Source organism: Barbus barbus (genome assembly GCF_936440315.1).
Source record: "Barbus barbus genome assembly, chromosome: 43".
In the NCBI taxonomy this organism is placed as follows: domain Eukaryota; kingdom Metazoa; phylum Chordata; class Actinopteri; order Cypriniformes; family Cyprinidae; genus Barbus; species Barbus barbus.
This window is the reverse complement of record NC_136721.1, coordinates 20329443-20341579: the sequence shown is the minus strand read 5'-3', so window position 1 is coordinate 20341579 and position 12137 is coordinate 20329443. Positions and strand designations below refer to the sequence as shown.

Below are 12137 nucleotides of genomic sequence, written 5' to 3'. Positions count from 1 at the left end.
CATGCATAATATAAGGGCTACGACTCAGCTGTTCATACAAGAAGCAAGTGGCAGTGTGGATAGAATGAGATTCTGATTTCCTATTTCGACCAACTGTGTGTGGATATTGTGATTATATTACACTGCACAGTTGCAATGGAAATAAAACAGGTGTGAAACCTGGTTTAAAATTAACACGGTCTATCACCAAATGTGATGAAAACAATTGCCTGCCAATTGCACGAATGACAATCTGAAACTCACATATGTAAAGTGTCATGATTCAAATCAAAGACACAAACTGAAAGAAACATTTGTCAACACTTGAGCTTTGTGCAAAACAACTTTTTCCTCAGAAGTTTATCCAAACGGAATCTTTTTTTTTTCCAGAACTCCATGTCAACACGTATAATAAATACTTCTCACATTAAGTCAACAAAGTGAAAATATGAGGAACAAAACCACAGTATGTATGAGGCAAAAAAGAAACAATGACTGCCACTGTTGTCACTAATTTGCAGAAGAAAATAAACAAAGCAAAATTGGCAAGGACTTATGTCAAGTACAAAAAGTCCAAAAAGTAAAAAAAAATAAATATTAAAAAAAAGTTGATGTATATTAAACAAAAAATCAGCAAAGATACTTTAAATTGTTCAAAAGTGACAGTAAAGTTGTTTATTGATTATAAAATCTATTTTTACATTGTTATATATTCTACTCATTGTAATACCTAACAATCGTTCTAATCATTCGTGTTAATAAATATTAGAATTATTTCTGAAGGATCATGTGACACTGAAGCCTGGAGAAATAATGCTGAAAATCCAGCTTTGCATCACAAGAATAAATTACTTTTTTTTTTTTTTAATATTAAAAAAACAAAAACAGAACAGTTATTTGTTCAGTTATAAATGGTAATAATACTTTTACTTTTTTAGTGTAAATGCAGCCTTGGTGTGCATAAGAGACTTCTTTACAAAACAATCAAACAAAAAAAATCTTACAGACCCCAAACTTTAGTAGTGTAAATAATATAAATGAGAAATAATTTGGTAACACTTGTCAGAAAAACTGTATAAAAATTGAAAGAAATTAAACTAAATACTGGTTAATCACAGCCAAGACTGTCTGAGATGAATCACACAGTTCAAAGGAACTTTGTCATCATTTACTCACCCTTAATTTATTCCAAAACTGAATGAGTTTCTTCTGTTGAACAAAAAAGACATTTTGAATGTTGGCAATCAAACTGTGGCTGGTAGCCATTGACTTCTACAGTATGAAAAAAAACTATGGAGGTCAGTGGTTACCATCAGCTGTTTGGTTACCAACATTCTTCAAAATATCTTCTTTTGTGTTCAACGAAAGAAACTCATACAGGTTTGGACCAAGTGGAGGGGGAGTAAATGATGGCAGATTTTCCATTTTTGGGTGAACCATCCCTTTAATACAGGGACTGGAATCAGGTGGAGGGGCAAAGCAAATGGAAAGGAGGAAGTCAGGGGACAAAACAGAGGGAAAGGCGGATGTTCTCACCTCTAGCGGGGAAGAGAGAGTGACGGTGGGGGAACTGAGGCTACGGGGTCTGCGCACTTGTGGTTCGCTTAGATGGCCGCTGGAGGAGGAAGGGGTGGAAGCGGGGGGCGTGGCTGCTGTAGCGCCCCCTACTGCAGCAGCTGAGGTACTGGCTCCATCTTCAGTGTGCTGTTGGTCAAAGAAAGGGATCAATTAGCTAGTCACCACAAGGTCTTGTCCAAGGGCACGCCATCCAACACCGAGTCAGCATTCAAGGTTTAAAAGGGGTCCAGAACGGAGAGCAAGGTCTAAAATACTGTATTAGGAAATTAATGCTATTAAACTGATCAATAATTGTAAGGTTTAATTTGATTGTGTGGGCAAACAAGAAGTCTGTTTGGTCTTTAAATGACCACAGAATATTTAAGGAAGTTAAAAGATTGGAGATCAGTTAAATTAGACTTTTATCTGGTCTGTTATTAAAAAAAAAAAATGGAGAGAATCATGTGAAGGATGAAGAATAGAGAGTTTACTACTACAAGGAACAGAAAGATAAGATATAGATCAAGAGCAACCAGAGTAGCAATAAATAGATAAAGAAAACACGACAGTTGGCAATACAAATAACATCCAGACATTTTGAAGGGAAGAGTACAGAAGAACATGGAAGCAAACAGATAAAGGCAGAACAACAAAAAGAAGATGGAATTGATAGAGAAGAGAAGAACCTTGGAAAACATTTAGATTTGTCAGTGGATGATGCTGGAAAGAACAGCCCTCCGTTAGCTTTAGCTAGTCTTTGCTACCTGCAGAATGGGCCGCGTCCAGGTGGTGCTACGGTTGTTGTGGTTGACATAGTACATTCGTCCCTTGGGGTCTTTGCGTTCCTCCCAGCCTGGCGGAAGGCCTGGTGTGGTCAGGGCGTAGGAGGCCGATGGAAACTGAACAGAGTGAAAAGAACAAATGAGTTTGCATATTGACAAAACAAAGCAGCAGGAGAAACTTGGTGATATTAAAATCTGTATCACTGTCAGTTCTGCTACAATGAATGAATCTGTATAGATTTTATATCAGGGCCATATCTGTAGGAGAAGCCTTGTTAACTGAGATGACATTCAATATGATGAGTGTGGGAATATTGTACACTTAAAACCAGAAAACTAACACATTTTCACAAACACAAATGTAGATACAAATACACCTAAACACAGCATCCAAAACACACTCCACACAAGGTAACATGCTTTAATAGTATTATGGACACATTTGAAATGCATCCGATAAATATGTCTGGGTGAATTTATATGTAGGGTGAAGATGGACAAGTTGGGGTGGAAATCGATCCCTCACAATCTCGAAATTTATAGACCTATACAATAAAATCTGGTATAAAATAAAAAATAAAAAAAATTTATAAAATGAGACGCGCCACCAAATAAAAAAAAGGTTAAATTAAAACTTATTTGTCTAAAAATGTATATGCGTAAAAATATACACTTATAAATAAAAATTAATATCATAATAAAAATAAATGACATTTATTTTAAATAATTATTCTGAACCATCTTACTAAAAATGGAAATAAATTTAAAAAACTCAAAATCTCTTATATCGATATCACATTAAAGAACGCGCCAAACAAAAATGTATACATTTATTAAAACAAATTATGAATTTATAAATATAAATACATTAATATAAGTAACACAAATTTATTTCTATTAATAGTAATGAATATACTTAACACATCTAAATAAATAAATAAATAAAGAAGAAGAACCAAGAAGACAAATGTACAACATGTGGACTTTACCATGGTGTCCTCAACGCCTGTGACCGTTTGTGCTCTTGTTCGTCGGGTCTGGGAGCTCTGCTGGACAATAACAGCTGCTTTTAGATGGGGTGGGCAATTGCCCTGCTTTGGGCCAGTGGGAGAGGGGAAATGGAAGGACAGGGTCAGCCAGAAAGTGTAATGAAGAGTAGATTGGGAAGTGATTTTTGGGTGGTTTTGGTTATTTTAGGTGATTTTTGATGATTGAAGGGGGTAATTTTTTGTGAGAGGTGCCCTGCAGTGTGACGTAAGGATACAGCAACCCAAAAAAATTGGTGTAACGAGACGTGATTAGATGAACTTCAGGGAGTGGATTTAATTTGAAATCACTGTTGGATTATTAGAATTGAGAACACATCGTGATTTGATTAAAGAGTGATAGGAGAGTGAAAGAAATGCCAAGGTGCTTATTTGGAGAAAATGAAGAATCATTAATTTGCAATTAAGAGATGCAAGTGCCAACATTACCAACAGTGCCAACATTTTGTTTTTGTCTTATAATGAAAGTAAATCATTACAGGGTTTTCTTTCGTGTGAACCATTCCTTTAATATAAGTCATACTGTAAAATCAGTGAAGCACATTAAAAATTAAACTAAAATAACTAAACAATTAATACATTTGTAATATATACTCATATGCTTACCAAGCCTGCATTTATTTGATCAAAACTCCAGTAAAAATTAAAATATTATTACAAACTGATAGAACAGTTTCTTATTTTAATATCTTCTAAAATATAATTTATACCCGTCATGGCAAAGCTTAGCCATTACTCCAGTCTTCAATGTCAGAAATCATTCTAACATTCTCTAATAATTTCAATTACTGTAATATTTACTGTATTTTTGGTCGCTTCCATAAACGCAGCAATAATAATGACTGACTGTAACTGAGACTGTCCTGAGATTAAATGGTGTCCACAATGACAGATCTAAAAGGTTTCCAAAAATCATCCAAATGTAGCTTCCTTCAGCATTTTAAACTGACTCACATGCCCACTGACTCACCGACTATAAAAACAAAGGAAACGACACCTGGGCTAGTATCCGACTGGCACTCAAGAGTTTACATTTCAAAAACTGAAAGAGTCAACTCTGTCACGGACAATGAAATGCTTTCCATCTGCTTTTACATGGATGTAATAAAAGACACTCTTGTCTCAAACAGGGCAATCCGATTAGCCATCCGCTCAAGTAATGATTGCACATTTCTACTCCTGTGAAATGTCAGCCTCCTCACACACAGGGACAGGAAGTGTGGGGGAAATGCCACCTCTCACCCACACTAATATCAGACAGATTTGCTGTGACTATAGCGAAATCCCTCATCTGCAGCTCTCAGAAGCACTTCACAGCCAGAGAGAACCGGGCCAGCAACCAATTGCCCTCTTGTCAGAATAAAGTAGATCCGAAGCATAAAGGACACGGAACGGGCCGCTATTTAAAGCGGATTCAGGCGGATGAGGAAAAGCATTTTTTTCCAGTGTAAAGGAAATGTTACTTCAAAGCTTCAAAGTTTAAGAATTTTGTTGAAGTGTGGAGTTGAAAGATTAATATGACTACTTTATAGTCAAACTATTCAGGTCTACAGACTTTGGACATTTTAAGACTGCTCTTTTAAATCAGAGGTCCCCAACCACAGTTGTGGCTAGAAGGGATACAGCTCCGACTGGAAATGAACAATGAAATTAATTGTATACCTATTAGATTGTGTTTTATTAACATCTACACCTACCCCAATCTTAAACCTGCCCCTTAGAGGAATGAAAAAATATTAACTATTGTTGTACAGTGTAACAAAAATTGTGCTGTATAGATGTGCGCATGCCCAGTAGCGCCATACGTATCCCTTCTAGCCTGTACTAAGACTGACAGAAAATGAAAAGTTGCCATTTTACAGGCCGATGTCTAGGAACTATACTTTCATTCCGGCGTAACAATTAAGGAAATTTGCTCTCGTACAATAGGTGCAGCAGGCGCATTGATATTACGCAGCGCCTGAAAGTAGTCCCCAGCTAGGTAACTAGTTATGATAATGCCTGTAAAATCGCAACTTTTCATTTTCCGTCAGTCTAGTACACGATGTAACTACAGAAGAGTCAAGTTTTAAATAGGAAATATATCAAAACTCTCTGGTCAGTTTTGAGCGAGATGCTAATGGTCTAATCCGATTCAATGATCTATGCTAAACTACGCTAAAAGTGCTATCGCCAGACCCGGAGATCAGCTGAATGGATTTGAAAATGGTAAAACTCAACTGTTTAATTCTTGGGGGAGTTGTAAAATGAGCCCATTTCCAAAAAAAGTGGAGTGTTCCTTTAAAGGGGTCCTTTAATATGATGCCCTTTTTCCACAAGTTGATATTATTCTTTAGGGTCTTAATGAAAAGAGTGTAACATAGTTTGGTTAAAATGTTTCATTGGTAGTGTAAAAAACACCTTTTTTTTATCCCGTCAAAAACAGCTCGTCAGAGCAAGCCGTATTGTGTCATTCTCCTTTAAATGTTAATGAGCTCTGCTGAACCCGCCCCTCTCTTCCGAGCCACTCTCTGAGGGACTGTTTACTTTAGCCTCATTCATTGTGAAACTTTCTAATTAGCACATTATTAGGAAAGGCGATTTGCAAAGATTCATTTAAAAAACCTTGTACTCACTTCTTCTGTAGGTGAAGCTGGATCACGAATGATTCGCGTGAACAGACACATTTATGTAGATCGAGGGCACATTCCCTTCAGAACCAAACGTAATGCTCTTCAGCGGCTCAGATGACGGGAGTAAATGACTACTGATATGTTCATTATTACATCCAACAACAAAACATCTCAATCACTTAGGAGTCATTCTTGTATTCATCTGCTCCAGGCGGTGAAACAACTGATGACAGCTCACTCAGGAGGTAAGTGCTGTTCAAATCTTTGCGGGTCAGTACAGGTGTAGGTAAGACACCAGTGCAGTCTGGGCTAAAATGCTACTGTCAATCAAACTATCGTGGGAGTGGCCTTCATGTGACATCACACAGACAGAAAAAAAACACCGGGAGGATTTTTATCATTATAGGGTGGTTGTGTACACATGCATTATATGACCCCTTTAAGATACATAGGCTACACATAAAATTGTCAAAAACCCTTCACGGTGCTTTAAAAAAAAAGTTTTTTCTTGTTTCTTGCTTATATGAAAAATCATTCGACCTGTGAATCAATCAGATTTACACATCCATGTCATTTTATATCAGTATGACTTACAGAAAGGAAAATACTGAGAAGGTTAGAAAAATTGTCCCTGTGAAATATATTCAAAGTCTAGATGCCATATAATTTAAAGTATGTTTTTTTTTTTTTTTTTTTTTTTTTTTTAAGTATTTGTTATTTTTATTCAGCAAGCATGCTTTAAATTGATCAAAAGTAACAGTGAAAACATTTAAAATTGAAAAAAAAAAAATTCCATCACAGGAATAAATTACATTTTAAAATATACTCACATAGAAAACAGTTATTTTAGATGGCAGTAATATTTTTCTATAACAATACTGTTTTTACTGTTTTTTGATCAAATAAACAGAACTAAATATAAATATAAATAAATAAATACATACATGAATGAACCTTGGTAAAAATAAATAAATAAATGTACTGACCTGCAAAGATTTGAACAGCACTATAAATTCTGACTTTTCCTATAATATGTTTTTAGATTTCCTTTTCTGGGCTTGACAGGCCCTGGTCACAATGTTTTGTTGTATGAAGAAGAGCAGCACAAACATTCTTTGAAATCATTTTGTGTGCTCTACGGAAGATAAAAACTCTAGTAGTTTTGGAGCAATATTAGAATGAGTAAACAATGAATTATGGGTGAACTACTCTATAGAGTCATTTACATTTACATTACATTTAGTCATTTAACAGATGCTTTTATCCATGACGACTTACAAATGCAAACAACAGAAGCAATCAAACCAACAAAATAGCAATAATATGTAAGTGCTGTGAAAAGTCACAGTTAGTCATGTGTTGTTATATAGTACTTCTGAAAACCTTGTTAGCACAACTAGTATTCATATAGATAAAGCTCCACAAACAATTGAATCATACAAAAAAAAAAAAAAAAAAAAAAAAAAAAAATCGCTTTATGCCTTTATAAGGTTTAACAACTGATCTTAATACACAGAACAAGGTTATTGGAGCTCTCCTGTGGGAGCTGCCAGATCTCATCTTGGAAATTCCCAGCATGCATTGCTCTAAATGCCACAACACAATAATGAAATGGACACCAAAACATTCAACGGACTAACCCAACCTCATGACCCGTCCACAAACCTTATTTCAAACAGACTTATAGCACACAGAAGCAGACGGGGTCATAAGACTGTAAAATCTGCAGGAACTTCCAGAAAATATATCTCATAAGTCACTCTGAATTATCATTTGACATACGCACACAAAAACTACACAAACACTTAGATGCTACATTTCTGACCAAACAATAGTTGAGATTTTATAACAACATTGGTTTAGTAATTTCATAATATAATGTTTAACAGATCAGTCAAATATGAATATTTTTTAAATGTATAATATATTAACTAAAAGTTTCATGATATTTCTAACTACTTGTTCATGTGCATTAATGATCTGTCAAGCATTATGTAATGCGTTTTTCCTTTTGATTCTTAAGGTCTTTGCACACGGAGTCCGAAATTCTTGCATGTTAAAAAATAAATACGACATCATGTTGTGTCAATCATGTTTACACACTGGCTCCGAAAGTTTCGTCCGTCATAAAAAAATTCAGAACAGGTTAAATTTTTCTGTGTTTTCGCATCCGTAGCAAGCATTTGGATAGGAAAGGATGACGAATATGAACACCCCCCCCCCGAAAAAAAACATACGAAAATTTCGGACTCAGTGTGCAAAGACCTTTATTCAACAGATACAGTAGAAATAGGACGGATGTTATAAGAAAGAGATGGAAAATTTGCCAGGCCGGATTTGAACCTGTGTCAACTATATAAGCATCAAGGCTCAACGTGCCAGGAGTGTCATGGCTCCAAAGTTTGTTAAAGTCAACATGAAAGATTACTTGCAACCCATTTTAATGTGCAGAGCCTTTTATTTTGATGAACAATTATGAAGACAAACACATTTTAGAAGACAAAAATTGTTTTAGAATTGTTTTTTAAATGAATTGGAATTGATGAATCATTTACAATAAAGTCAGGAATGTGTATTAATGAAGCAAACAGGGTTAATTTGAACTTCATGTTGACTTTAAAGCATTATATAAAAGATTCCTATTGTCACATTTATGGCACTCCCAAAAGCAGCCAAGTTGTTCATCAAAGACAACAGGAACATTTTGAAATCAGGTGAAATTCTGAATGTGTTAGGGAGTTTATAGCTCTTGTTTCGACGCCGAAAGAGTGAAAAATGGTATAGTACTTGAGAGTGAGTGAAAAAAACCACATGCAGAGTGAAGGAGAGGTGAGGAGGAGAAAAGCAGATGTACCGTTGGTGTGGGAGGTTGAACTTGATCACTGACTCCATCGGTCATACTTGAGGAGCGTAGCCGAGAGGAAAGATTACTCTGCTGGAGTGAGAGAAAGAGATAAAAAGGCATTAGACACTGTTATAAATAAATAAAGACATTAATATCTAATATCGTTCAGAGTGGCCTTTTTCTAAGTGGTCCTCTGAATGGCATAAAAAATACAAATAAAAGTCTGATTTGAAAATCATGAAATCGGATTTTGTTTTTGGCTTAGCTGAATCTGAAAAGAAATTAAATAAACAAATCATTCAAATAATTTAATATTTAATAATAAACATTTACAAATTCTGCTTTGAAGTATTTTTTTGTCAGTTGGGTTGACATTTCTAAATTCATTCACAAAGTTCAGTAATATACAAAGTTAACAAAAAATTAAATACTAATTTAATTATTTCAATTTAAATAATTTCATGATTTATTTATTATTTAATGCTTTTTTCCCCAACTTTTTTTTTTCCCGGATGTGATGTGACCAAATTCATACAAAGTTCAGTGTCCAAAGCCGTCTAAATTCATCTATACTCACATGTGCTATTCAATATGTATTGAACGATAGATGAGTGATCAAGATATTTCAAACACATATGCATATGCATGAATGTGTAAAAAAAAAAAAAAAAGTAATGCCTCTGGTGCTTATGTATCTGATACTCTGTGAATTCAACACTGAGGCAGATGTCATGATAGGCATCGGCATTTTCAGGTTATACCTCTCTAGGCCCCTTGTTTTTTTTTGCTTATTAAACATTTAGTCTAATTTGACTATATTTTCAGCCACTAAAAAATAACTTCAAGTAGCAACTTCAAGTCGGTTTAACACAATGAGAAATAGAAACAAGACCACAGATTCTGTCTGAGCCTATTCCAGACAGTTTTTCATCTAGACACGTAGACTACATTGCCTGAACAAATAAGAAATGTATTATCCAGATTCATTACTTGCAAATACCACAAAAACCACTCAGTCCAAAATGTTGAATTTTCAAAATAACCCAGTCTTAAGTGCAGTGTGAACAAAGCCATAGCAAGATATTTTTCCCAACTGAATGCTCCTTTCTGCAGAAGTTCACAGAAGAACCCCTGCGCTGCCTCCACAATGACTCAGTGAGTGATTCAGTATGAGTGGACAGGTGCGCACGTGTGTGGAGTCAGCTATAAGTTTGGACACTCTTAACAAAACAATCTGACTCACCATTTCAAGAAAATCACATATAATACCCACACAAGTAGTTGTGCTGGTATAGAGCCATATTGCACAACTATGAGTGCAATATTGCATTTATATAACATTTGTATGGCACAAGTGCGTAAATAAATATGCAACAAACATGGAGGTTCTTAAAACCATTTTGTGCGCCAAACTACTTCCTGAATGTCCACTAAGGAATACAATCTTACCGTATCATATTGTATTATGTTATTGTATAATTTCAACCATTAAGGGGATTTCCCATGACAACGCTGGTCAGTGCATTCATTGGTTGAGTCTTACAATGTGTTGCTGAAAGCAAAAATAATGTCTTGTTTACAACCTTATTTCAGTCTTTTTCAATATAAAAGCCTTTGCTACTGACGCACTCAAAGACAGTCTCTTGATGGTGTAGCAATGTAAACAAAATGACCATCACTAACACACAGACGGTTTCTCAATATCAAATAATATTTAATACTACTATAATTTATACAAAATTTTTATTGAACAAAAATATTTAATAAACAACAATAGCTATCATAAAAGTTACTAAGCAATTCAGTCAAAAGTACAAAAGCAGTGCTCTGATATTCAGCATAAAAGTTACATAAAAATATAAAGTTAAGAAACTTTGCCCACAAAACTATTTGCTCTGGAACAAATAATACTTTAATGAGACCAAAGACTGCCTGTTAGATATACCTAAAATGAATTGTTGCCCATGTTTAACCACTATAGAGACATCAGAGCCAGAATTGACCGAGGTAAGGCTGTTCTCGGCAGGCTCATAAGCACTGAAAGAGCTCACATCTCTGAAAACGTTGAAGTAAATGCTCAAATAGGGGTTATCTTTTTATATATAAATATATATAGAGAGAGTATTTGGTTATTAATTTTCCTCTCTCTCTTATTCTCTTTCGCACCACGTAGTTCTAGGCACTAGCCAGCAGGGTCATTCCGAGAGAATCAATTTCCCCCTCTGGTTGTTTTCCTGGTTGCATTCGCACCAACAGGAACTCTGAAGCGGTGACGTCTTTATTTGCAGCATGTAAACAACCAGTGAATGGAGGACGCCATGATCGGAGCTGTTTTTTGATGCGTGTCGTAGGATTTGTGATAATGGAGATGGAATGTAAATGCACAATTTACGCAATTAAGAGCATGAAAATCTGACTAAATCTCCTATGACAACTTGCAGTGTTATCATCGAGGCTGAGAAAAGAATATAATGCTGCAGACAACAAGTAAACAGCGTTACAGCTGTTTTCCATGTTCGTGGAGTAAATATTCTCACAAGGCTTTTTAAAAATGCCGGGTAGCCGGAGTTTCGTATGCGTTTGGACAATCAGCATCCACTGCGTCACTGGTAGTTCCTATAGAACTTTTTTAGACCCTACTCTGAAGTAGGAGCTAAATTAGTTCCCCCAAATGGAGTTCCTAGAATGCATACATTCCTATTTCCTACAGTGTGAACACGCTAAAAACCAGGAACCCTCGGCAATAAAGTAAAGTAAAGTCAAAAGTAAAGTCGTGACGTATTGTCAAGTATGGTGACCCATACTCAAAATTGGTGCTCTGCGTTTAACCCATCCAAGTGCACACACACAGTGAACAAATGCACACACACACACACCGTGAACACACACCCGGAGCAGTGGGCAGCCATGCTGCAGCGCCCGGGGAGCAATTGGGGGTTCGGTGCCTTGCTCAAGGGCACCTCAGTCGTGGTATTGAGGGTGGAGAGAGCGCTGGACATTCCCTCCCCCCACCTACAATTCCTGCCGGCCGGGGGCTCGAACTCGCAACCTTTCGATTACGAGTCCGACTCTCTAACCATTAGGTCACGACTTCCCCCTAAAAGGGGAAGGGGGAAAGGGACGTTCTCTGCATTTAACCCATCCAGGAACACCTGGAGCAGCGGGCTGCCATCAATGCGGCGCCCGGGGAGCAGTTGAGGGGTTCGGTGCCTTGCTCAAGGGTCTCACCTCAGTCGCGGTTGCCGGACCTGAGACTCGAACCCACGACCTTCGGGTTACAAGTCCAACTCTCTATCCATTAGGCCACGACTGCCCC

General features: G+C 36.4%; 1 protein-coding gene across 7 annotated transcripts in view; it reads right to left on the bottom strand.

Moving 5' to 3' along the window:
* Window positions 1–12137, bottom strand: part of LOC306862369 (E3 ubiquitin-protein ligase NEDD4-like) — a 71758-nt gene that overhangs the window by 18913 nt on the left and 40708 nt on the right. For 5 of the 7 annotated variants that reach the window (XM_079405140.1, XM_079405142.1, XM_079405141.1 and 2 more), the window contains 4 exons: window positions 8831–8911; window positions 3308–3364; window positions 2301–2435; window positions 1516–1683 (listed from right to left, as the gene is read on the bottom strand). In XM_079405140.1, coding sequence (XP_079261266.1) covers window positions 1516–1683; window positions 2301–2435; window positions 3308–3364; window positions 8831–8911 — 441 coding nt within the window. The remainder of the gene's footprint in view (window positions 1–1515; window positions 1684–2300; window positions 2436–3307; window positions 3365–8830; window positions 8912–12137) is intronic. The other 2 variants (XM_079405143.1, XM_079405144.1) reach the window with 1 other exon arrangement.